The sequence below is a fragment of the Amphimedon queenslandica genome, unplaced genomic scaffold (assembly GCF_000090795.2).
Source record: "Amphimedon queenslandica unplaced genomic scaffold, v1.1 AMPQUscaffold_13508, whole genome shotgun sequence".
Lineage (NCBI taxonomy): Eukaryota > Metazoa > Porifera > Demospongiae > Haplosclerida > Niphatidae > Amphimedon > Amphimedon queenslandica.
In genome coordinates this window covers 33107-58936 of record NW_003546256.1, presented here as the reverse complement: position 1 = coordinate 58936, position 25830 = coordinate 33107, and the positions used below count along the sequence as shown (strand labels likewise).

The 25830-nt window shown below is 38.0% G+C and overlaps 7 protein-coding genes across 10 annotated transcripts; 3 read left to right on the top strand and 4 right to left on the bottom strand.

Annotated features, from left to right (window-relative positions):
- Positions 1-8: 8 nt before the first annotated feature.
- LOC100639217 (golgin subfamily B member 1-like) lies at positions 9-9001 on the top strand. 2 transcript variants are annotated; one of them, XM_020007972.1, is made up of 18 exons: positions 9-311; positions 1017-1082; positions 1331-1384; positions 1452-1598; positions 1707-1796; positions 1865-2059; positions 2126-2254; positions 4456-4539; positions 4700-5049; positions 5107-5223; positions 5279-5387; positions 5455-5598; positions 5653-5706; positions 5753-6871; positions 6986-8256; positions 8381-8507; positions 8582-8648; positions 8707-9001. In XM_020007972.1, exons 1-18 carry the CDS (start codon positions 24-26, stop codon positions 8871-8873), a joined length of 4578 nt encoding a protein of 1525 aa, XP_019863531.1. In that variant the 5' UTR covers positions 9-23; the 3' UTR covers positions 8874-9001. The 2 variants fall into 2 exon arrangements, with proteins under 2 accessions (XP_019863531.1, XP_011409786.2); XM_011411484.2 differs by having other exon boundaries at positions 1704-1796.
- Positions 9002-9043: 42 nt separating this feature from the next.
- On the bottom strand, positions 9044-12903 carry LOC100639092 (protein tyrosine phosphatase domain-containing protein 1-like). Of its 2 annotated transcripts, XM_011411483.2 has the most exons (11): positions 12852-12903; positions 12363-12775; positions 11719-11799; positions 11413-11657; positions 11225-11312; positions 10988-11168; positions 9871-10188; positions 9652-9750; positions 9540-9599; positions 9444-9488; positions 9044-9391 (listed from the first exon to the last, which is right to left on the bottom strand). In XM_011411483.2, the coding sequence occupies exons 2-11, from the start codon at positions 12740-12742 to the stop codon at positions 9242-9244; spliced, it is 1647 nt and encodes a 548-aa protein (XP_011409785.1). In that variant the 5' UTR covers positions 12743-12775; positions 12852-12903; the 3' UTR covers positions 9044-9241. The 2 variants fall into 2 exon arrangements, with proteins under 2 accessions (XP_011409785.1, XP_019863556.1); XM_020007997.1 differs by having other exon boundaries at positions 12363-12860.
- A 49-nt stretch (positions 12904-12952) lies between these two features.
- Positions 12953-14425, top strand: LOC100638966 (trans-L-3-hydroxyproline dehydratase-like). Its single transcript, XM_011411482.2, has 5 exons — positions 12953-13032; positions 13121-13403; positions 13463-13950; positions 13995-14070; positions 14139-14425. The coding sequence occupies exons 1-5, from the start codon at positions 13030-13032 to the stop codon at positions 14321-14323; spliced, it is 1035 nt and encodes a 344-aa protein (XP_011409784.2). The 5' UTR covers positions 12953-13029; the 3' UTR covers positions 14324-14425.
- On the bottom strand, positions 14226-17015 carry LOC105316533 (trichohyalin-like). The gene is made up of 16 exons (XM_011411480.2): positions 16843-17015; positions 16677-16796; positions 16577-16622; positions 16426-16524; positions 16314-16369; positions 16211-16261; positions 16050-16143; positions 15938-15999; positions 15795-15892; positions 15701-15753; positions 15610-15654; positions 15398-15556; positions 15283-15354; positions 15133-15222; positions 14840-15086; positions 14226-14516 (listed from the first exon to the last, which is right to left on the bottom strand). The coding sequence occupies exons 1-16, from the start codon at positions 17013-17015 to the stop codon at positions 14362-14364; spliced, it is 1620 nt and encodes a 539-aa protein (XP_011409782.2). The 3' UTR covers positions 14226-14361.
- Positions 16937-18481, bottom strand: LOC109592600 (uncharacterized). Of its 2 annotated transcripts, none has more exons than XM_020008018.1 (10): positions 18386-18481; positions 18248-18323; positions 18124-18184; positions 17997-18078; positions 17899-17939; positions 17543-17840; positions 17474-17497; positions 17387-17426; positions 17257-17339; positions 16937-17200 (listed from the first exon to the last, which is right to left on the bottom strand). In XM_020008018.1, the coding sequence occupies exons 2-10, from the start codon at positions 18290-18292 to the stop codon at positions 17032-17034; spliced, it is 843 nt and encodes a 280-aa protein (XP_019863577.1). In that variant the 5' UTR covers positions 18293-18323; positions 18386-18481; the 3' UTR covers positions 16937-17031. The 2 variants fall into 2 exon arrangements, with proteins under 2 accessions (XP_019863577.1, XP_019863573.1); XM_020008014.1 differs by having other exon boundaries at positions 18248-18336; positions 18386-18464.
- A 109-nt stretch (positions 18482-18590) lies between these two features.
- LOC100638839 (coiled-coil domain-containing protein 57-like) lies at positions 18591-22719 on the top strand. Its single transcript, XM_020007978.1, has 14 exons — positions 18591-18850; positions 18901-19055; positions 19099-19270; positions 19315-19514; positions 20141-20215; positions 20268-20328; positions 20387-20526; positions 20588-20746; positions 20817-20898; positions 20953-21033; positions 21131-21272; positions 21313-21642; positions 21694-21794; positions 21845-22719. Exons 1-14 carry the CDS (start codon positions 18608-18610, stop codon positions 22655-22657), a joined length of 2754 nt encoding a protein of 917 aa, XP_019863537.1. The 5' UTR covers positions 18591-18607; the 3' UTR covers positions 22658-22719.
- A 16-nt stretch (positions 22720-22735) lies between these two features.
- Positions 22736-25805, bottom strand: LOC109592557 (uncharacterized). The gene is made up of 9 exons (XM_020007986.1): positions 25654-25805; positions 25551-25598; positions 24828-25498; positions 24749-24770; positions 24393-24625; positions 24244-24336; positions 24110-24190; positions 23741-23923; positions 22736-23685 (listed from the first exon to the last, which is right to left on the bottom strand). Exons 1-9 carry the CDS (start codon positions 25664-25666, stop codon positions 22756-22758), a joined length of 2274 nt encoding a protein of 757 aa, XP_019863545.1. The 5' UTR covers positions 25667-25805; the 3' UTR covers positions 22736-22755.
- Between the last annotated feature and the right edge of the window lie 25 nt (positions 25806-25830).

The window sequence follows — 25830 nt, the reverse complement described above, 5'->3', positions numbered from 1 at the left end:
TTTAACGGGTTAATTAAAAAAACATGGCCCACCCACATGTGGAGACTAGGTTTCCAAAGAGAGTGACAAAACTGTCAAAAAGAGAAGGCATCAACGGACCTAGACAGTCCTGGGTCGATCTCAACGAAGAATACAGCTCTAGGAGGTCCAGAAGTGGTCTGACTGTCCTGGCAAACACGCCACAGAGGACTAGAAACACAGGGAGATTGTTTGGTTCTCATTCTCATCCTCAGCTACTGGGAGAGACAGAGGTCATTAGTTCCCAGGGAGCCTCTTTACTGCAAGAGAAACCTGCAACAAATGCCATTTGGGTGAGGAAAGCAGCACACCTTTTAGTCTGTATTGATAATTGTTTCGTATTGTTAATTTTGTTTATAATATGTATGCATACAAAGCAGAATGGAAAATTTTGCAAGATGTAATAATCTATTTGCAATTTCGATGCCTCTTGCAGTAATTGTGCGACAATCTTGCAGCAATTGTGCGGCAATTGTTTATGTCAATTTTAGTAAGCGAAAAAGAAATAAAGGCAGATATGACACCTCACCTTGAAAAACATACTATACACTTCATTGTCCTCCTCTCTTCTTGTTGCTGGGGAGTTTCACACCGGCAGAAATTTTGCAGAAATTTCACACCGTCAGTTTTCGTATGGTTTTTGTGCCAATATAGAGTATTACGTAAAAGAACGGGGCCATTGCGAATGATACTTGTTAGAGCACTTGAGCGTTAAAATGTTTAGATATTTGCGGCTGTTTTATGTTCCTCCTTATCTAAAAGCCTTTCTAGCTACACTTGCAATGTGCGGTTTGAACTTTGAACTTGTTTAGAAGTGATGCACATTCAATGGGCATAAAGTGATTCACACTATCTTCGGGATCTTATATAATGCCCATTGAAGTCAACTTGCATCAGGTGTGGAATGATTGGAACCAGTTTCAAACCAGTTCAATGCACATTTGAAGTGCTAATGTAGAAAGGCCTTTAATTATGATTTTCTTCTTCTCATCTTAAAGACTGGCAAAAAAATGAGTCGTAAAGAGAATGAAGAGAGTGATCAGTCCAAAACAAGTAAAAATAAAGTGAGTAATGAACTAATGATGATAATAATAATGTCTAAAAATACATGCAAAAAGACTTCTTTTTCCATTCAATGCTTGACCACAGGTTTTCGAAGAATGAATTTACATGTACATGCACAAGCCACTACTGAGCTAATAAGTGAATGGCTGTAGAGTTGTTTAATGTCAATAGTTACTTTAACTGCTTGTGGGTGGTGTTTGCAATTATGTCAGTTACATAATTTTAAAGACTCCTTTCTCCATTTTAGTCTGTCTCGTTTCAGACAGAGGATACTGCTTCTACTACTGCTCTGAAACTGCAAGTATGCTTAATAACTATTTATAATCATTAATAACTACTAATAACCATTAATAACTCATGTACTATAGGTGTCTGCATTACGTCAAGCATTAGAACAAGCTGGTACAGAGAAGAACACTCTTCGAGATTTACTGACAAAAGAGGAAGAGCATTCAGCGTTTTTGAATGTCCAGATATTAGAAGAAAGATCTAAGAACGGAACTGAGAAGGATAAGGTGAGAGAAGGCTTGTATAATGTGTTCATCATGAGTCTGTATTATGCTGTACAGTATTGCATTTTACATATCTGTGACTCTGTGTGTGTGTGTTTTTAATGCTAGAAGCTGATGGATAAGGAGGAAGAGATAGAAGGTCTAAAGACTCAAATTGGTCAGTTAAGACAAGAACTGGTCACCATGAGCCAAATTGCAAAAGTAATAGAGCATTAGTGAATTATTTAAAATTTGTCATGATTATTATTATTAATTTAACTTTTATTCAGAAGACACAAGCAGATGAAGCAGGGGATCAGGAGCTTCAAGGCCAGCTAAGAGAGAAGGAAGAACTGCTTAAGGAGTCAGAGAGAGAGCGTACTGCACTGAATGAGAGACTCACTGCGCTAGAAGTAGAGAGACAGCTGTCAATGATAAAGTATCAAGAAGAAATGGAGACTAGTGTAATGGCTGTTACTACACAGGTAACCAAGGACAACATTTTGTTTGTTTATTTGTTGTTGTTATTGTTATTATTGTTATTATTATAGTTGGAAGAGTTGTTGGATCTTAATAAGCAGCTCCAAGCTGAACTGACTCAATTGCAGACTGAGAGAGATGAACTAAATCTGTCACTGGAAAATGAGAAAAAGAATAAAGACCTTTTAGCCAAAGAAAAGGTAGCATTAATAATAAAAAATAATAATGATAATTTTGTCTTGGATACATTTATATCACTGTGTGTGCATTTAAATGAAGTTTACTGAAATATACTAGGATTTACTAGAACGTAAATGTACTAGAACAATCTTTAATTATCAACAAATGTTGCTGCTACAATGACATGGCCACCACTGTACCTTTTTCTTTGCGACGACCCGTCACTATTTATAGAATATTCCGAATTTGTTGAGAAATCGACATACTCTCTCTCGTTGTGTGCTATGGTTCTCTCTATCTTATCAGTCACCAGTTGATACGAGTTAACAATATTATCTCTGTCCCTGTACTTGTAGAAATGAGCAGCGATCATGTACGCAAAAATGGAGGCTAGGACCATCCCGAGACGTCCACAATGGAGGAATACGAGAGTCTTGTTTGGTTCTTCTTTTCTTGTAGTTACTATTTCTGCTTCTCTTATCCCTTCGTCCAATACGTCCATCATATACCATAGTCCGATTAGTAATCCCTGCATTGTGCATGGAGCTTGTGCTAGTATGAACTCGAGGGCCGTTAGGAACACAAGGACATTAGCAATGCCGTTTAGTACCTGCGGCGCTATGAGGTAGTAAGAGAATGTATTGCAATGAGATCGAGTTGATAGATCACTTTTGTACTCAAGCAAAGCTGTTATAGCTGTTGCTAAAATGGCAGAGAGAAGAGCAAAGATGAGTCCTAGAAAGATCCGTCTCGACATTTTTAGCCGTCGGTTCTTCAGACAACAAGGTTTTATGATAAGCTGGTAAGCCGGCACAAGTATTAGGATCGTGAGGCACCTCAAATGACTCGTGTCGGCTCTTATTATTATATTGCGAAGGTCTTTTTCATTTTCCGTGCAGTTATGATACAGCACACTCGCTATGCCTCTCGTGTTATGCGTCGTGAGATGGAGGCCAAACAGCGACATGAGTAGGACTGAGATTCGTAGAAATGTCTTGGTGTCTTCGACTTCTTCTGTAGTGAATGGTCCCCCGTACTTGTCCTTACCCACGTCAATCCTTGATGGGGTCTTGTCCTCCCAGTACGTGAAGGCACTCCGATTGACTGGATACTTGTGCCTACAGGCGTATTTAAGCACCCGGTAAACTGTTCCTATAGGATTGTGCTTTGTATTATGCTCTATATTGAGGTGTTTCTTAGAAACGTGGACAGTAACTATCCCAATTAGTGCTGCGGCACATTGCACTACCCCTATGCAAACTGTCACATAATAGAAACTCTTTTCGAAACCTTGTTCAAAACTTTTTTCAAGTTCGCTCCCTTTATCTTCCACTTCTTCTCCTATATAGTTCATATTAGACGCATTAGACGTGTTTAATTGAAGCGTTTTGTCAAAAATCAATGAGACAGCTGTGCTAGTGTAGTAGATCAGTATAGACCCTATCTGACTGCTCCAGTAGTACCAGTGTATAAATCCACTCAGTTGCTCTGAGCTAGCCTCCAGCATTTGACTGCACCCAAACTGGATTGCATTGGCTTGAAATAGTCCTCTACCAAGCATAGCAATGGCAGTTGATATCCCTATACTGATGCACGATGTTGCTACTGCTGGAAATGAGGATAGATCAACAGGATCGCCCTTGCTGTCCGTGTATATTAATATAAAGACTGTTGCTACTATTGATAGAACACTGCTGGCTAGCAGCAAGTACAAGCTACAGCCGACCACTGAGTATCTCTTTACACATACATCAGCAATCCAACCAAACAGAGGATATAATAAAAGTATTCCTCCATGTATGCCTGTCAGTATAGCTAGCAGTAAGAGTTTAGTGTCCTTACTTGCAGCTGTTATCAGTTGGATCGGTATTGAGGGATAGAGTGAGGATATTATGGCCCAGAGAAGGATAAGGAGCGATGCCTTGTGACCGATGAAGAAACAGCTGGAGAGATATCCCTTCTTTTTGCTTTTTAGCAGTGGCTGTGTTTCATTTCTCCTGGCCTCCATTTTAGCTTTCTTTCTCTCTGCATACGGGGCTATGTGTCATTATATATGTGTGATGTGTTATAGTCTCATGATCACTACATTGTTGTGATAGAGTAGGTGTCCTAATGTGCAGTAATTATTGTAACAGTAGGTGGAGGAATTGTGTTCAGTTGTGATAAATGACATTAGACTGCTTTCTATTTGAAGAGAATTTTAAAAATCTTTTTTCATTAGGATAAGGAATTGGCCATTTACAAGGATCAAGTTCAAGATTTGACAATGCAATTAGAAAAAACTAAAGAAGAACTTGCAGACCAGGTAATTCAATTTTCAGTCATCAATATTGAGCCAATTCCAATCAAAATTAATTTTTCATGAATTTTTAAAGTTGCCCAAGAATTGTGTTTTAGTGTCCTGCATGTACAATTGTCTATGTACCTGTACATCCAGTTTATTAATGTGATTCTAATTTTCACAGACACAGCACAAAACTGATCAGTCCAGCCTCTCAACTGCTTTTGAGTTGACAAAGAAAGAGCTAGAGCGACAGATCCAAGACAAAGAGGCTGCTCAGCTTGATGCCTTGAATCAGATTGCTCTTCTTGCTGAAGAGAACAGGTCGCTTAAGAGTCAACTGGAGACTGTAACCAGTCAAAACAATGAAACGAAAACAAGTTGCAAGAGATTGAGAGAAGAATTGAGGGCAGCACATGACGAGCTAACAAACGCTCAGAGAGAGAAGGGGGCAATGAATGCTCGGTTGGTCACTTTGCAGGTGGAACTGGTAAACTCTCAAGAGCAATGCTCTCATTTGAAAAGAGGAATCGAGTGAGATCTTCTGTAGTGTTAAATATATATATTCCACTCCTTCTTTCTGTTGTGTAGTGAAATTCTTGAAAGTTATTATAAAAACAAACCACCGATGATGGAGCAAACGGAGCAACTAAAGACTGGAGACAAATCTATTAGTCAACTTGAGAATAGAGTCCAAAAGCTTCAAAAGTCAGAGCAAGAAAGGCAATGTTTTATTTATAATAATTTCTTATTGTTATTATAGGGAACTGAAAGGAGCAAATTCTGCACAAGCTAAACCTGAGAGTGTTGGAACATCAACTCAAGCTCAAGTAGAATCATTGCAAGCATCTAATCAACGTTTTTCACGAAAAGTAAGTTATAGTGTGCTGCATTCTGCACAAAGAAGATTATTTAACCACTTACATTCATTGTATGCAGATAATGGAGCTTGAGGTAGACCTTGCGAGTCAGAAGAAACTGTCAATTGAGTTAAGAGAGCAGCTAGAGCAGAAATACTTGACAAATCAAACTAAGCAGCGTCAGATTGAGGAGCTGAAGCAAACTATCAAAAATTTAAAAGACGTAAGACATAGCAAAATTTTGTGCATTTCCAAGACTATCATTTATTATTATTAGGAATTGACTACCCTTCAAGAAGAAGCCTTATCTGTTAGTGTTCTTCAAACAAAGGTAATCATATTTTCATTTTTTTCCTATTTTTGAAATACTTATATAGTTGATGACCGTGCAAAACATCGTGGCCTCTCTTCAATTAGAACGTGGCAATTTGTCAAAGAGGCTAAAAGAGGAGATGGAGCGAGCTAAACTTGCAAAAGAATCGAAGCAGATGCTGAAGGAAGAGAATAAGAGACTTAGAGAGAGACTTGGTGGCAATGTCGCTCCTGCTGACCTTAGCAATGTCGTTCCTGCTGACCATAACAATGCATCGCCAGCCAGCATTAACTCATTGGGTACTCCTCCTCCTTCTTCGCCTTCTCCGCCTCCTCTTCCAACAAATGACCCGTCAGCAACAAATCCTCTCACACCATCTTATGCAATCAACTCACCTGTGAGGTACATTCCGGCATTTGGGTTCTCTTCTCCTGGAGCTGAGATCCTCAGTTTAAGGTATGAGCTATCCCAGGCTTGTCTTGCCGTGCGTAACCTTGAGCAGCAGAACTCAAAGACTTCCTCAGAGATGGCTAAAGCGAAAGGCTCCATGGAAGCCATGAAACATCTCCTAGACCATGTTAATAAAGAGAACAAGGCCATAAATGATTATATGGTAATAGTCGAGGAACAGAAGGACGGCTTCAAACAGGACCTTGTTGCTTGCCACGAGAGACTAGAGGCAGTCAAGTCTGATGTCAATGTCTTTCTCAGTCGTACCTATGCACAGCTGATGTCTCTGGCAAGGGAGCTTGAGGAATTCAAAAAGCCAAAGGTTGATGATCAAGAGAAGCATCAAGATGAAGAGAGGAAGAGACTTGGGATGCTAGAGAAGCTTAGAATGGCAGCCTCGATAATTAGGAACTTAGCATTTTCTGTTTTGGGCACTAATATTGAAGAAGACGCTGAAGATAGTCGTGGAGGTGAGGACTTTTTCCAGACAGGTAACCAATGTGGCAGCAACTTAGAAGAGGTACAGGCTTTGGAAGAAAGGATCACTGTCACTTGTGGAAAGTTGAAGGAAATGGAGGGACTCCTGGAAGAGAAGGAGAGAGAGTTGGAGGAGAAAGACAGAGAACTTGAAGCTGTCAGAGGAGAAACCAGTAAAATAGAGGAGGGAGGAGCCAGACAAAGGACTGAGGATAGGATTGAATCAATGAAGAAAGATTTGGAAACACAATATGAAGTGAATTTTATAGATAAAACCAAATGTGTAATATGTTTCTACTGCATGCACATGTGTATTTCTTGCATGATAGATTTGTATTATTTTATTTTACTTTATTGTCTTTTTTCACAGGCTAAGCTTGCTGTGCTACGGAATAAACTAGTGGAGAAAGAAAATGAAGTGACTGAGCTAAAATCCACCGAACAAGAGCTAAAAACAACACTAGACGATGCTGAAGTTACACTTTCTGCTAATGCAGAAGAAATGGCAACTGCTAAAGAGGAACTACTGCGATTGAGGGAGCTGGTTCATTCCTATGAGGCTAGTCTGAGCAGTGAAGCTCACCTGATAGAGTGTGAGTATCAAGCACAGCTACACACTTTGAATGCTATGAAGAAGAAGCTTGACGAAATAAAAGGAAAATGCTCTGCGGAAAACCCAGGGGCAAGCAATGAGGAAGGAGAAGATGGTGATGATGTGAGAAGCAAGGAGGTAAAGCTGCGATCTTGTAGTGAGAGGATTTTTGAGCTACAGGGACAGGTTGAGGCCTTGAAAGCTAAGAAGTCTATTTTTGACGGATACATTGAGTCACAGACGGAGAGAGAGGAGTCTGTGGCATTGCAACAGAGAAACGAGTTGATGCAGCAAAGCATGCAACTAAGAGAAGAGAACGATGAGCTGAAGTCAGAGCTACACAGACTCAATGAGGTCATACAACAGCTACAAGACAATATGCAGATAATGGCCTTGAGACTTGAAGAGGCTCAGGAGGAAGCAGCAGAGAGAGAGAGGGAAGGAAGAGGTAATGGAAGAGATGACTCAAATAACACTGATTTGGAAGGCAGCTTCCAAGACAGATCATCTTTATTGCAAGAAAATGCTCGGCTAACTGAAGAGAATGAGGAGATGAAGATGGAGCTACACAGCCTCATTGAGGCAACTCAAGAAATGCAAAATAAAATTGATATCATGGCCCTGAGGCTAGAGGAAGTGCAAGAAGGAGCTTTTGCTGATCAAGATGAGGAGGAGGAAGAGAAGGAAGGAGAGGAGGAAGAAGAGGAGGAGGGAGAAGAAGAGGAGGAGGGAGAAGAAGAGGAGGAGGAAGAAGAGGAGGAGGGAGAAGAAGACAAAGGGGAGGAAAAGGAGGAGGATGATGCTGATGAGATCTTTGTTTATGATATCGAAAGAGTGAGAAGTGAAATTTTTACCAGGAAGGACGAGTATGAGCTAGCTTATAGTGACCTGGAGAGTGGGCTGAGAGGTAAAATAAAGGAATTGAAGGAGGCTAGGGCAGAGATTGAGAGATTGAGCGAAGAAGTGAAGACACTGAAGGAAGAAATGGAAAAGAAGGAAGAGTCTTATCAGAACACTGTGGCAAGCTGGAAGGAACTTTTGAAAAAAAGGTAAATGTAATGTAGATGCATGTATACAGGCCTTATACTTTACTGTACTGTATAAGGATGTACTGTAAATGTAAATCTTCTTTTAAAAACCAATGTGTTTGTTCCTTTGTCTCTTGTTCTGCAGAGATGCTTCGTTATCTAATGCTAGATTGTCATTTGAGAAGGCATTGGCTGATAAACAAGCACTTGAGTTGCAACTCAACAATAATGCCTTAATGGAAAACAGCATTCGTAGTGAGGCTGAGAAAAAGGTTGGTAGCTTTTATACTGTTTTAACTGGAGAGCTCTTTTTTTTTTTCCCTTGCACCTCTTTCTTTAATGACAGATAAGCAAAATAAAGGGCAAATTTAAAGCACAGATAAAGAAAAATAATGAATTAAGGTTAAAATTAGGTCAGTTCTAGAGGCAATAATAATAGCTGACACATTATGTTGATTCTTCTTCATGCAGGTTATATACTATCAGAGCTTAGGCTTTTTAAGCAGTTAAAGGTTGAGCTGGATTGTCAGGTTTATCAGCTCCAGCATGCACTGAAGATATCAAAGGATGAGTACAAGGAATGCCTTAGGAGGCTGAATCATGTAGAAACCAACCACTTCAACGTTAATCAATCTTAAATTGATTTCTTAACCCAACTCTGACAGAGATTTAATCACTATAAACAATAAAGTATAACACTAACAATAGTATTAAACTTAAAGTTTTAAGCTCTTGTTTTTTTGATTAAAACTTCAGTACAAATAGACTTTCTGTTCGTAGAAAACACTGCATGCGCAATGGATTACAGTTGGATAATAATAATTTTATTTAAATTGAATAAGACAATTATTATAGATGCATACATGTGTATGGAATGATGATATAGAATATGATAAAATAGCAGTTGATTTTATGTACCATATATTATGCTTAGCAAACAAAAGACAGAAAAAAGAGCAGAATAATGATAAATAATATTATTAACATGAAGCTATATTTGCTGCATTTATTGATAGTAATTCATGATGTAGTGTAACAGATGGTGGCATGTTGTTTGATTGTCCTCAATATCCTCCGAAGAGCAATGACACAAGAACTTGATCAAGTGAATGGCAATTGATGAGAAATATGTAATGAGATGAGAAGGAGGGACAACCTATGCAGCAAATAATAATAATAATGATCAAGTTTATCAATGACTCATTTACTATTTTGATTGTCTCCAATATAGTCATTAATATTGCTTTCTGGCACTAAAAAAAATTCATTGATATTAATAAAGAAATCGGAAGGTAGGTGCTTACTTTAGAGAGGTGATCCATAAAATCTGGGTTATAGCAATCACTCAACTGTATGACGGGGCCCTATTAAGCAACATGTAAGAGATCACTGAAAACAGCATTTCCACGCTCTCACCTTAAGATGAGATAAGTATGTGAACAGCAGACAGAAAAGCACCGTTGGATTCGTCTCTTGTGACAGCTCCTCCCATTTCCACTTATTATTAATCTCGTCCTACAAATTAACAAAGATACGTACATGTAGGTATACTGTAAAATTAATGGTAAATTGTGGTAATACAATTATTAAATTATTGTATGTTTGTACCTACATGTGCATGTATATACATTTTACCTTAATGATTGTCAGTCTTTTGAGTACATCCTTATCTCTTAAGCAAGGGCTGGTACCCAGTAATGATGGTACCAGATGATCAGACTCATCATGGTGACAAGACTCTGTGCTCTCACTAAAACCTGACGCATCCCTGCTACTATAAACTGAGACCAATAACCAACTCTCAGTGTCTTCACCGGTCTCATCACCTTCGTCATGTGTGCTCTCATTCTGCTCAATGCTGCTATTAGTACTGGTATCATAGTGAACGTTGTGATACTGGAATGACTTAGACCCGTGAAGCTCTTTGATGCATGTGCATAATACACTAATAACCTAAAATAATAATGAAATACTTTCAAGTAACTAGTAATAGTAGTAGTAGGTAGTAGCTACAAAGTTATCTTTAATCAGTATTTTTGTGTTCACATACATGTACATGCATGGAGTGTTGAATACACATAACATGTAGGTTTTTGATTAATTTGTATATTTTTTTTTTAAATTTAGCCCATGAGAATAACTTGACCCTTGTATGTGTATGTGTACATGTATACACAGAATTTCCCACAAGATTTTGGCACATGTGTAGTGCTTATGCAGCTTCTTTTCAAGTTGCTAAAAAATTGGGCCAAAGACCCTGTACTGGTGTACAGGGTATTTTGTCAAAAATGAAAAATTGAGAATTCTCAATTTTTATAATTTCTTCTGATGCATATACATGTCCTTATGTCGTGTATTAACTTTGAGCTGATTCCGATCAAATTTGGATTTTTTTTACAAATTTTAAAAGTTACTCAAAAATCAGGCCAACAACCAAAGGCTATAGCCTTGGGTCTTTGGCCAAATTTTGCCAAAAATGAAAAGTTGAGAATTCTCAATTTTTATAATTTTTTTCTGATGCATATACATGTCCTTATGTCGTGTATCAACTTTGAGCTGATTCCGATCAAATTTTGGTTTTTTTATGAATTTTAAAGTTACTCAAAATGCCATGGACTGTATTTTAGTGTTGTTAGCTCATGAAGCTTGCATGCTGCATACATGTACATGATAACGCTTTTAGCTATGTTGGAATTAAATGAAAATGTACATGGTATATATGCACATTATACAAGTTAGGAAGTACATGTACCTTTGGTATGTGTTTGTATTTCTCTAGCTCTTCTCCGTGGAGCAAGTTAAACTGTTTCTCCATGTACTCCGCAAGTGTAAAGGAAGAAAGAAGAGTTGGATAAAGGTTCCAGAGAGAAAGGAGGAACAGAGAAAACTGAACAACCAGTTCAATCTGACTCCTCGATTGAATAGAGTCTGGCCTATGATAACAAAAAGTGAGGACTTTGTGTTAAATTATTTTTTCGCATTTTTTTACCTTTTATCTCTAACTTTAGTAATGGCCTCTTCAGCTCCAATTCTCTGAGAATAAACAAGATAGCAGGCTATTACTGATCCTGTCCTACCTATGTAGCGATCAAATCATATTAAAAATCAAGGAATCATGAAAGGTAATGCGATAGATATCAAAATTTTGATCTCAGTATAATAATAATAATTACTTACCTAAGCCTGCATGACAATGTATAGCGATTCTCCCATTCAGACAAGAGAAGTCAATAACTTTTACAACATCGAGCATATTCTCGACACTGAATGTACTATAGTCAGGTAAAGGGTAATTGTAGTAATAGATATTTTGTCTCATTAGATCTTCAGGTTTGTATGTGAAGCCACTGTTTTCCTGAGGAGGGCCACAGTGAGCATGTTCACCTGCAGTCTGTAAGTTAATGACTGCGTTTATACCAGATCTGCATTATAAAAGAGAGACGTGCGTGTACATGGAGTCAAAACTAGATCAGATATTCTTACTCTTTGAATTGGTCCAATAGCTTGTATTGTGTGAATAATTGTGTGGAGGGTCTAGCCATTGCTAATATATTATCAGTCACCCTGGGAGAGAGAGGAGGGAGAGAGAGGAAGGAAGGAGAGAGAGGAGGGAGAGAGAGGGGGAGAGAGAGGGGGAGAGAGAGGAGGGAGAGAGAGGAGGGAGAGAGAGGAGGGAGAGAGAGGAAGGAGAGAGAGGAAGGAGAGAGAGGGGGAGAGAGAGGAGGGAGAGAGAGGAGGGAGAGAGAGGAAGGAGAGAGAGGAAGGAAAGAGAGGGGGAGAAAGTTAATAACATCCTAAGCTTAGGATATTACAAAGTTATGACATCAATGATTATTGTAAGCTCACTGAGCTGAACTATAAACAAGATGCCTACCGGGTATTTTATTCTCTTTGTTGTGCATCAGTATTGTAGTGTATAGTTGAAATCAATAGTACATGTATGCATGTATAGATCTAGTTAAACAATTATTATCTACTCTATTATCTACATAGTACTATTATCTACATAGTATACTCTATGTATTGATATAGTTCATAAACCATAATGTGTGTTTTTACTGTTTTACTGGCTGGTGGCCCATTATGATACATGTATGTGTACAGTACATTCTCTCCCAATTCCCTACCAATGAGAGTAAAGACCATCAAATGCGACCCCGGTCTCCTCCTTCCTCCACCTGCTCGGGCTGTCGTACTTGCATCCCCTACCACCACAGAAGGTGCCACACTGCAATCGTTGAACGGTTGGACTTGAAGACCCAATCTGTCTCAGTTTCTCAGAAACTTTAGAATACTGAGGGGGAGGCGTTCTACTGCCACCTGCTCTTCCTCTTCCAACTACTGGGGAGTAGTTTAAAAAGTTCTTAGACTTTACTTCTGTTATCTGTATCAATTCGGTCTCTCCTTCCTCTTCTTCTTTGTTTATGCCAAAGATGTCTGGGGCACTCCGAGCACCGCGATCAAGGAAAGAGTTATCCGGAGCCAGGTGCTGCATTTTAGAAGTCATCAGTAAAGTCAGTAAAGTCCAGTACCAACCACCCTATAAAGAAGAAAATCGTAGAGTTACAAGGTCGCTTGGAGAATTGTTATCTTTTTTAATTCGCGACAATTCTCACCTTTGCCTCAACTTGTTTATTACTTGTGCTGCTATGCTGTAATCACTATGGGTGTGGCTAAGTTGGGCTAAACCCCAATCAATAATCAATCATTGACAATCAATATTGTTTGTTGCAGCATTTTGATCCTCCTATAGGCTCCTCCACTGCATGATCCTTTATATTTTTCAATTAAAATATGGTAAGTGAAACCCTTTTATTTACTGTTCAATTAATTGCACAGCTTTTAAATGACTAAATCCTTTATTTTCTACATTTATTATATATAGTCATCAGGAGCACCCAATCATGATAATAATTCATCTCCTGTCATACAAACAGTTGAGATGCATACTGGAGGAGAGCCTGTAAGAATTATAGTCAAAGGGTATCCTCAAATTCCAAGTGACACCAATATATTAGCAAAGAGGTCTTATGTGAGAGATAATTTGGACCACCTTCGTCGTATGTTAATGTTTGAGCCAAGAGGAAGCGAGGCAATGTATGGAGCACTGATTGTAGAGAAAGACCTACCTGAGGCTAGCCTGGCCGTACTGTTTATGCATGGAGAAGGTAATGACTAATCACAAGTGCTCCTATAATGGTAATATGCAATTCATTATTATTATTAGGTTATTCTACAATGTGTGGTCATGCTACTATTTCTCTTGGCCGGTATGCAATTGATTACGGCATAGTCCCTCCCGTGACTCCTTTAACGACTTTCACAATGCAATGTCCCTGCGGCCCAGTAAAGGTCAAAGTTCAATACGAGAATAATAAATCTGGTGCAGTTTCCTTTGAAAGCGTGCCCTCATTTGTTGACGCCGATAAATTGAATCAGAGCGTATACGTCCCTTCGCTCAATAAATCCATCCCATATGATATTTCTTATGGTGGGGCTTTTTATGCTTTTGTTGATGTGGGAAGCGTTGGTCTTGATTTTAAGCACTCGTCAATGGCAGAGTGTCGGGAAATTGGAGGCTCTATCACAGACGAGTTGAGGAAAACAATAAAGCTCTCTCATCCAGATCCCTCTGCTTCAGATTTGGAGTTCTTGTATGGAACCATACTGATATCATCAGAGGGTCAGCAGTTGTGCATTTTTGCAGAGAGACAAGTACCTAATACGATGATGTGATACTGATTGTTGTTCGTTTTTAGGTTGACCGTTCTCCTTGCGGCTCTGGAGTTTCTGCAAGACTAGCTCTAGAATATCATCAGAAGAAAATTAAATTAGGTCAGATGAATTTATGATAATTTATTATTATTATTGTTCAAGTTAAATTTCATGCTAATTCATTTTAGGTGAAGCAAAAAGAATCTCTAATCCTTTGACAGGGTCTGTGTTTGGGGGGCAGGCTACAAGGGAAGAGAAATTCTTTGGAGTCAATGCTGTTGTAACTGAAGTTAAAGGAAATGGATATTACACAGGGGAGTCAAAATTTTGGTTAGAAGAGGGAGACAAAATTGGAGAAGGATTTTTACTGTAAGACACTTTATGTCATAAGTACAAAGGGACAAGTGTTAATTAATAGTTATGCTTTGTAAATGTGTAACTGGTTGTGTATGGCCTTTGTAGCAGCTCTTCGAAATCTTTTTCTTCCACTTTTCTGGACTCCATCTCCTTTTGGGTGACAGGGAGACTGTTACAACGAGTTATTTTCCCTCTTGGTCCTGCAGCTACTGTAATGGCATTATTAATAATATTTATTTCCATGTGGTAATATGCATGCTATATTAATGTACCGTAAATCCTTAAATAGAAGCCGCATTTGAATAAACGCCGGGGTAGCAATAAAATTAAACTATAAATACGCAACACTAGCCTAAGAGTAACTCAGTAGTCTAGTGGATAATGCCTGAAGTTCCAGAAGTCAAAAGCATGAGGTTACGGGTTCGAATCCCGCTCTGGGCTGACGTTTTTTTATTTTTTATATATTTTTTCGAGATCCAAATACCATTTTAGGAAATAGACGCCCGGGCTTTTATTTAAGGAAATACGGTACCTTGTTTTTCTGAGTTGCGTTGTGCTTTAAGTGCTGTCCTTAGTCTCAATTTTGAGCTCAGTCTTCCTTTAATATTGATTTCATTGATTTGTGTTTGATACGAAACTGCTTCTTGACTTAGTTGTATGACTCTGCCTCTTATCTGGGAGTTCTCTAGTCTTAAGTTATCGAGTTGTTTCATGAAGCGTTTCTCCACATCATTTACTTTGTCATTGAAATTGTTTTTTAAATCCTTCAACTCCTCCGACTTACAAAAATTACATTAAAGCAAATTTTTATGACATTAATCTTACTGTTTTTAGTAGCTGTATTTCAGAGCTCTGTTTTTCTTCGTTTGTCGTTTTGAGCTGCTCTGCTACGTACTTTACTGTATCTTGGCATATCTGTACACATTAATGAGTTAATATAAATGACATTATGCTGGTATAATGAATAGTATTTACCTTCAAGCTATCTTCAGTTGTGGCTAGTCGTTTAGCAAGGTAATCAGAACGGTTGACTTTCTCTACCATTCCCTAAAAAATTATTTATGTAATGATGTGTTTTAATTGACTTTACTTCTATCTGAGTTTTGTACATCTTGGCCATGTTTGACATTTCTTCTTCGTATTGATCTGCTACTTCCTGCTTTGCTTCTAATATAATAGTCTCTGTTTCTTCTTTCATTCCTGACTTCAGCTTCTTGATTTCATTAATGTGTTCCTCTTTAATTGTGGACTGACAAAAAATGCATTTTAATGCATGCATTATGTGTATGACTTTTTCCTCACTTCCAGCTCTCTAAGTCTAGTATCTGTTTCCTTTCTTAGTTTTTTCTAATTATATAATTTATACATTAGTGTAGAAATTAATGTCAAATACTTTTGTTTCCTTTAAAAGGTCCTGATGCTCTGCAATTTCCTTTTCAAGTCCAGCTGTGTGAAAACGATAAATTAGCACTAAAATGCATTAAAACCTTTTTCAAGCACAAATTGTGATTTTTGAAGAGCCAGGTTTTGTTGAAATTTTTCCGTTAGAATCTGCATCTGTTGTTCATGCAGTGATGCCATGTATCTTTAAAGCATAATGAATAATGAAATGAACTACTGAAAGAAATACTTTTGCTCAGAGACATATTGCATTTCAATCTTCTTTTTAAAATCCTTTCTCTCTTTCTCGTACTGTATAATAAAATCAGTGGGGACATGCGACAGTATATTAATGTGTAAACCTGTTGTATTTGCTCCTGATATTGGACCTCTTGGTTTTTCAGCTTGACACTTAGGTTAACAATCTCTCTTTGTAGCTTCTCCTCTGCTTCAATGCTACGTATAGATAATGTAACAATTACTCTATAAATATCTCTCTCTCTCTCTTATCATCATTAACCACCTTTCTTTGGTCAGTCTATGTATCATTTCTGTTAACGATTGGTCTCCAATTCTAGAAACAGTCAACAAAAATGATCGACTGTATGCATACATTATATACAAACTTAGCATCATCTTTCTTGCTGCCACTTGATCTGAATTTTTGCATTACTCTTGCAGGCTATGATTATTTTATGACAAATGGCTGATCATTTTTGATAGGTTAGTATTACGTACCTCAAAGAATTTATCCATGTTTATTTTCATTTCAACAGCACTTGCTGATCGCAGGAGAGTGTAGCCAGGCGTCTTCACTCTAGATACATATTGCCTTGTCTATTGATGCATAAATAAAGTCATGTACATTCTAACCAATGAATACACTTACACTTTGAAATCTTTTGTGATGTTCTGAAATAGGAGGTAACTTCATTCTATATTAACAGAGAGAGAGAGAAGTAGGGAGGAAGAGAGAAAGATTTGTATACCTTTGCAAATGTGCATTTGTTTTTGGTCTCCGCTGTCCAAGTTCCCTTGCATTGGATGACTGTGTTCTCTCTTTAATGATCCTCCTTCCTTCATGAGGGAATATGGCTCTCATTTTATACCTACAGAAAACAGCTAGCCCATCACACAGGAGTTGCCCCAACATACTTTCTGTTGGTAAATGTATACAAGCAAAGCTCTGGGACAGACTGACTGTGACCCTCCATCTTGCTTGTCTTCATGAGTCCAAGTGTCAAAAATATTTTGAAAAACGCGTTATACCAATTAACACAACATACTGTAATTTGACAGTTCTTTATAATACACAACATTATATACATATAGATTCTAAATAGATCACTCCTCTCCGCCTTTGCTATCTTTATCAGGACTTTCAAATCGTAAGAATTTCTTTGGTTGAGCTCCAGAGGGACCTTGCTCCTGGGCAGTGGTAGGTTGATTAAGAGTATCTAGAAGGTCATCCAGCCATGCATCTGGTACGTGTGCTTCAGCTCCACTTGCAGTACTAAAAATAATAGATATTGATGGCAGGGCTATAGATCTAATTATGAATCATAGTACCCAGTAATGTTTGAATTGATAAAATCAGCTACTATATTTGGGAAGGTATTAGAATGGGCGTGAAGAAAGTCATCAAGAAATTGCTGCAAGTAAAGACGAGAATAAACAGATACAATGTTATCATTATTACTTCATACGACGATGATGACGATGATGCTGTAGTTTCAATCCTAAAATCAAATTTTTCTAAAAAGGATATTAATGGCAAATTGCCTACCGTTTTCTTTTTGATGGCTGTAACCTAAACGAAAAATAGTGACAGCTCAAAATTTAGAGTTTAGCATACTTTTTTCGAGGAGATTTGAGCACAGCTGCACTAGCCGAGACTGTGTCACAACTTGACGCTGACTCAGGAGTCTGACGAGTGTCACTTGTGATAATGAGAGGCATATCAGATGTGAGGGGACTCTGCGAAAAACTAGGAGTTGATACTAACGAAGAGGATGATGACTGAGACGAAGGGATTGAAACAATGGCGGTTGGACTCGGGGCAGGTGGTAACACAGATGCACTGGTAGCTGGTCTTTGCTTGTAATTAGTGGATTGTAATGATTTGTTGCTAAATACATATTTTGCCGGTCGACCTTTGCCATTAAAGTAATAGATTTCATCAATTTATAGATGGTATTATCTAATACTGACTTTGCTGTTTCTTAGCTAGATTGTGACTTTGGGCAAAATTACTACAAAAATAATAATTTTTTTAAATTTTTCGAATCATAATATCATTATCCTATTACTCTATTTGTGTGAGAGTTTGCTGGAGTTTCTCCCAGAGACTCCGCCATGTTTTTTCGTTGCCCATCGACTGAACCATGAGATCTGAAACATTAAAGAAAAATAAATACAGATAAATTGTTGTTTTACTTGTTGCTTGACGCTCCTTATAATCGCTGATGATTTCTTTTAATGGAGTGGGTGGTAATACCTACAATAATAATGAAATTGTTATTATTCTATATTATTATTTATTGAAGAAATTCCGACTCACTAGTGCAGTGGACGATGAATTGCTGAGATGCGAGCATTCTGCCATAAATGCTGATGCAGTGCTTGAATAGTTTTTACTAAGTAAATAGGCTGAATTGTATTAGTCATTTAAATGCAGGCAGTACACTAGTCAAATTACCTAAGATGTATCTAGAAACTTCTTCTTCAGATGCCATTTTAGAGGTAAAACAGGAGTCTGCACTTTATTTGAAATCATGAATCAACCTATTAGAATAGAAGCAAATACGATTTTTACAGCAGAGCTTACTTTAGCTTTGGAATATTAATTTGCAGCATTAGCCCCGCCCATAAAGCACACGCCCCTGTATTGACCACACCTACAAAAATTAATGCTTCAAAAATGGAAATGGCGGTTCCACAGCTCCAAGAACTAGCGCAAAAGAAAGAGGAAGAACTCCAAAAGATACGCGAGCAGCAAGCCCAGGCACTAGAGACGGCTTTAAAAACTATAGAGGAAGAGCTGGAGGAGGAGAGAGGGAAGAGGAAAGCCCTGGAAGATGACTTTAAGTACAATCTTGGACTCATAGAACAAAGGGATCAAGAGCTCCTCCAATATGAAACAGTATTTCAGCAACTTAAAAAAGTATTGAGAACTCTCTTGTCTATTTATGTTATTTTATTTATTCTCTGTAGGTTATTGATAGCCATGTTGCTGAGCTGAGCGACCTTCATGTTCAAATAGACGAACTTCAGAATAAATTGAAACAAGAAAGTCTTGAGAAAGGACAACTCAAGCAATACTATATTCAGCGTATAGAGCAACAGCAATGTCACATGGATCAGTACTGGTAAGATAGTGTGGAATTGGTGGCCATTTTCTTATCCTCTTAGTAAAACAAAGGATAAGGAAATTGCAGAGCAGAGGCTGGAGTATGAGCAACTTCAGAAGAAACTTCAGCAACGGTTGCTTCAAATCGAAGAAGAGTTGGAGAGTGAGAGACAGCAGATGACAATACAGCACGAAGACAAGTTAAAATCGCAAGGACAGGATTTTCAAAAGAAGGTAAGAAACTTGATAATATTTACATTTTATCTTTCTTTCTTTAGCTAGATGAAATGGCTGCAGGTCTTTTATCAAAAGAATCACACATTCGTCAGCTTCAACGTGAACTCTCTACTCTTCAAAGTTGCAGAGATGAGACGCAGCAGAAAGCGTCCAGTGTCGAAGAGAGAGTAAAGGAGTTAGAAGTACAACTAAGAGACAAAGACTGGGAGCATACTGACTCCATCAGTACACTAGAAGCAAGGTATTCTGACACTGGCTTGTAGTCCACTAAATTTTAGTTGATCAACTTTAAAAATTCATAAAAAATCCAATTTTAATCAGAATCAGCTCAAACTTTCTACACAACATAAGAACATGTATATGTATCAGGAAAAAATATAAAAATGGAAAATTCTCTCCTAGTCATTTTTGACAAAATTAGGCCGATGACCCTGTACTATAGTACAGGGACTTTGACTTGATTTTGGAGCAACTTTTAAAATTCATGAAAAATTCAATTTTGATCGGAATCACCTCAAACTTTCTACACAACATAAGAACATGTATATGCATCAGGAAAAAATATAAAAATGAAAAATTCTCTCCTATTCATTTTTGGCGAAATTAGGCCGGTGACCCTGTACTATAGTACAGGGACTTTGACTTGATTTTGGAGCAACTTTTAAAATTCATAAAAACTTAATTTTGATCGGAATCAGCTCAAATTTTCTACACAACATAAGTACATGTATATGCATCAGAAAACATTATTAAAATGGAAAATCCTCTCCTTTTCAATTTTCGCAAAACTTGGTCCATGACCCTAGTACAGGGTCATGGTCTGATACTGATATATGCTGATATTGATACTAGTCAATTGCTTGACAGGATATCAGAACTAGAGGGACAGTTGACACACGCAGAAGCTACTAACAAAACTATAAGAAGAGACTATGACATCAGGTTGACAAGAAATAAGAACTTATATGTTATTCACTATTTTAATTATTATCAGACGTGTCGAGTTAGAGAGACTTTCGAAAGAAAAAGAGACTGCACTTCAGACAGCAAAAGAGGTTATAAATTGACCGGATTATGGTAGTACTGTAATTTATTTATTTATCTTTATAACAGTGCCATCGTGTTCATGAATCTGAGCTCGAGAAGCAACTTGCTGAAATGAGAGCTACACTGGAACAGACAGAGATAGAGGGAAGACGAAAGGAATGGACTCATAAAGACCAACTGACAGAGAAAGACATATCCATTGAAAAGTTGAGTCTTTTGTCTAATGATAGCCAGCTTTAACATGTGTGTGTGTACATGTACATGTAGGCTGCAAAGTGAACTGATGAGAACAAGAGAGGAAGGAGAGAGACTCACAGCGCAACATGCACAGGATAAAGTACAGGCTGATCTGAGGCTACAGTCATTGGAGGACTCGTATGATAAAATTAAAAATGATCTTCATGCACGTATCCAAGACCTTGAAAGGTACATTATACATGTACTGGTGTAGGAAGACGCAGTGGCAATGCATACTTGATTGTCATTGGTATTTCAGATACAAACATGAGCTGAATTTATCAAATGAGAGAGAGCGAAGTCTAGAGCGTTCAAAGAATCAAATGGAACTGGATTGGCAGGTTAGAGTATATTGTCTACCACTTCATTGCATCAGCTGTTCACTTTGTGCGCAGGTAAGACTGGAAGAGATGGAAAGAAGCCAATATGGCCGCCAGGAAGAACTCCTAAAAACTTTAACTAAAGCAAAAGATGAGGTATAGATGAGAGAGGAGATTAAACTGAAATCACAATTGTCTCCATCTCTGTTATAATAAGCACAAAATGATATCAAGTATGCATGTACATTGATAGGCTCTTGTGTATTGTAAACAAGTTGAAGAAAAGTTGATTGAAAGAGTGAGAGTGTGCGAGAGCTTAAGACAAGAAAGAGACATAGCTCTTGATGCTTTAAAAAAGAAGGGACTCACACAAATTTCTCATGAGATATTACAAGGTAAAGTTACAATTTATTGCTTATTTATTGTGATTTATAGGCAGAGGTTCAACTACTAACATTGAGTCACTTCAGTGTCAAAACGAAGAATTGAGAGAAGTCATAAAACACATGAGAAACGAAATGGAGAAATTAGCTGCTGCGTCGGATGACCTAGAATGTAATGAGCAGCTTCAGAGGGAAGACAAAAAAGATGGCCACTGCTCAAGAAGCTATGTTAAATACATAGAGAGAGAGCTGGGAAGATTAAAGCAAGAGAATCAAAAACTTCAAGAGGTGAGCTCTGCCTTCAGCAAGAAACCCCCGGCAGTTCCTACTAAAAGGCCAAAAACTGACCCACAAGTGTCACAGGCATTAAAGACAGCCGTAGGTATGTACGTCGTGTATGTGTTCCCGCCTTTATTAATCTGTTTTTCTCTAGCCTCTTTTCAAAAAGAGAAGGCAACTTATGAGTTTGATTTAGCTCAGTTGAGATCAAGAGTGAGGCAGCTAGAATCATCAATGAGCATTAAACAAGAGCAAGTATAATGATATTTATTGATTTCTCTCTTCCAATCATCCTATGTTAATAGGTTTACATGGAAAAGGCTTTGCAGGTGCCTCCTGACAAAGTTCGCCAAAAGCTCCTGCAGGCCACACAAGTTATCATACAGTTAGTGAAAGAAAGAGAGGAATGGAAGATCAAAGAAGAAGAACTGACTACATTAGTAAATCAATTGCAGCAAAGCATTAGGCAGAATGAAGAGGAGTCATTAGTGGTTAGCCACACAGAGCAGGAGAATATACCACCATCCCATGAGATGAAGGCAGAGTCTTTTAGTAGTTCTGTTCCTGGGAATGTCTCATCACTTCAGTCTAAAACTCACCAAAAAAGTATTCCTATTCCTTCTGGTCACATGTCTTCTTATGAGGGACTTTCAAAACTACTAAAGTCCAGGCCACTCTCTTGTAGACTCAATATACCTGAAATACTCACTCCTCAAAGACCTGTTCAGGACCCACTGTCACCAAAAAGAAAACCCTCACCGGACCCAGTGCCAGCAACTGCTCATGATAGTGTCTCACTGTCTCCATTGAGATTCTCAGACTCCTCTTATTCCAGTGGTATGCAGGGACTTCAAAAAGCACTCCAACTTATGGATGGAGCTACAGTTAGTCCAACTCTTCCTTCATTCTCTCATAGCTGCAAGTCATCAACTCCTCTGAAGGATAGAGTTGATGATGATGAGATTAAAGAGGACACTGGTGCTGCTCTCATGATGGTTGAGGGTAGGAAAGTTCCTCAAAGTATTACGAGAAAGAGCAAAGTCACTTACGCTGCTCCTCGACTTAAAAAATCATCGAAACCAAAAATTAGAAATTATAATAATAAGGATGATTTATAGTGAACTATATAAATAAAAATTATAATGTGTCTATATCGGAATTATAATATCACAAAAATTAATTATAATGTATCTATATATATCATAAATTTAGATTTTTATGCCATTTTTGTCTGTAAGGACATCAAATAAACTGAATTAGTATTCCCTCCATATTCGTCTTTTCCTCCTATCAGCAAAACCCGATCTTCCAATGTAATTGCACACGATTCCGTTAAAACTATTGGCAACTCCCCAAGCTCAATCCACGAGATTGGATCGTCCTCTCTGCAGAGCGAGTATATCTTCCTCGTCCCTCCTGCCCCGATGACAACAACCATGTCATTAATTGTAGCGACTGCTGAGTGTGCTCCTTCACCATTGCCAGGTTTCTGAATGGTCTTCACATATGAAATGCTACCATACTTTTGAAGTGCAGAGCTAGCTAACATTTTTAATTTTAATCGCACGTTCTTTGATCGAACACTCGGATCCATATCTCCCCCTAGCAAGTACCAGCTCCCCTTATGTAGAATGCTTCTCATTGAGCTTCGACCACCAAGCAAAGAGTGAGCAGTGTGCCATTGTGCAGTTGGCGCATGAAACACTTCAATGGATCGCAGGTTTGCTTTGGCATCTCTTCCTCCAGCTACTGCAATATTTTGATCTTGGCTTGCAACACTAGCCTGTGCACGAGCTGTTAGCATAGGAGGAATGATGTTGTCGCGTAGAAAATGGTTTCGCTCGTCGATGTACAGGGAATAAACTCGAGCTGAATATTTTTGTTGATTGAAGTCGAATCCACCAACAACTAGGAGCTGGTTTTGAAAGACGGTCAAAGCAAACAAGTGGACAGGACTTTTAATGAAGACCTGCCAGTTATCGGCTCTAATGTCATACTCCAGTATATAATCGGCTCCGGTGGGTACATCTTGCCCACCAACAATAACCTTGTTTCTATACAATACTGCCTGAGCATTGCTGATAGCCACTGGTAATGAGGAGCATCTTTTGAGATTCATCACAAAACTTGGCGCTGATGGACGATACTAAAGTATAATGAATGATTATATACATCATTATATTCAGTATATTGACACATACCTTGATTGGTCTCCTTATGACTAGATTGTTTTTCCTCTCCAAGCTTGGTGATGAGCATTGGCTTTGTTCTGTATTTATGTTTTCTAACATCGATTCTCTTATTGCAATGATTGTGTACAGATTAGCAGTGGATGTTAATGCAGCTAAAGTCTCTGCTTTTGTATTCATATTCACCCCATTAACCTAGAAAATTAATTATTATCTAATAGTACTAAAATCAAAGAATTCAAATTCAATAGTCTATAGAATACAGGGTCCAAGGCCAAATTTTGTTTAAAATGAATAGAAAACAAATTCTCAATTTTAATTTTTTTTTTGATACATAACAAATGCTATTATGTCATCCAAATATTCATTAAGCTAGCTTACAGAAACAATGCAGTCTCCAGCCTTTAGTCCACCATCTTTCTCTGCTAGCCCACCAGGAGTTATTTTTGTAATAAACACGGCCTGCATAATAAAAGTATTATGATTCATAATAAAGAACTTTTATTAATGCTTACATGTTCCTTATCATCATACATTGCTCCTTGTCCTTCTTCTATCTTAAACCCAAGGGTCTGATCTAAGCTTTCCTTGAGCAACTCAACTATTATCTAAAAGAATTGCTTCGCTGTCATATTATGCAGTCATTGAATAAAAATAATATTACCCTTTTCCTCCGAATGTTCCAAATATTGGCTTGAGTAGCGGCATCCTTCATCTCAACAGTATTATCATCATCTTCTCCAATAACAGTTTCTTGCATTTCTATTCCATTGTCATTATCATGCGTCAAGCCCTCTCTTAGTATCTTCACTTCCATGGACAGCCTTCTCGACTCTTTTTGACTCTCTTCCAGTTTCTTGACCACTTCTTCCAATTGGTGCTGGTCATTTGGAATGGCTATTAAAAATGATGTAAGTAGTGCTAGATGTTTATCACTGCAGATGAGTAGTGATAAATTAGTAATGATCTAGTGATTTCATGTATGCATGAATTAATATATGCACAATAATGCACACTTACTCCTTTGAATTATGATATGGTCCTATGCAACAATAGATAGTAGCATCATCACAATGTTATGATAATTCTGTATACATACCTTCTCCTTTTTCCAGTAAACGCTGCCATCAATTGTCAGTTCAACCAGACCTCTCCTCTGCATTAGCTCAATAGCTGACTCTGGCACAAGAAGAGAGGCTGACAAACAGTTGGGAAAGAAGCAAGTGACCAGGAGCATGTCATCAATCTCTTTGATGTTGACGAGTTGAACACTTTTTGCTAGCGAACCAAATGAGCTAGAAATGGCATCTTTGATGAATTGAAGCGTAACGTGGTTCGGGTTCTGGTCTATAATCATTTTGATGACCAAATCAGTTCTGAGAGGTTGATTGGATCTTGACAGAATAAAATATTCCCCCAAAACATTACGAACTGGTACATATTGGCACAACTCTTCAATGTTGGTATTAAAACACTGCACAAGTACGACAGCTCTTTTTACTTTGAATTCTCGAACAACAGCCTCTAGATAGTTGATATCCATGAATGTGCATTTGTCGTATACAAGCTCAAGGACGTCATTACTGGTGACACAATCTGATATTTGAGGAAGGTAGCCATCTGAATACTTTTTGACGAATTTCTTCAGATCTTCATAGGGGAACCGATGAAGTTTGACATTTTCACAAATGGTTTTAAATAATTTATCGAAAATGGCTCGTATGGCAGTGAACTTTCCATTAGCAGATATGATTTCTTTTAAGACTGTGCCTGTAAATTAAACATAGGATTATTATTTCCACAATTAATATGCATGATTTACTGTTTGATTCCCTCCTGGAGCTTGCATAACTGCTTCTATCAATTTGCTCTAGAAAGGTTATACAATAATACATGATTTGTTTCAAATTATTCTTCACACTTACGATAGTCATTCATTAGCTCTGCCACTAATTCATCATATTCAGCCTTTTCCAATGCATCAATGAAACTTTTCAGGTGACGGTAATTTCTTGAGACTGCATTGCGAACAGCCTTGAGCAATACAGCTCGAGAATCTTCAGCAAGAGACTGCTGTTCGACAAGCCTTACAGTAGATTTTG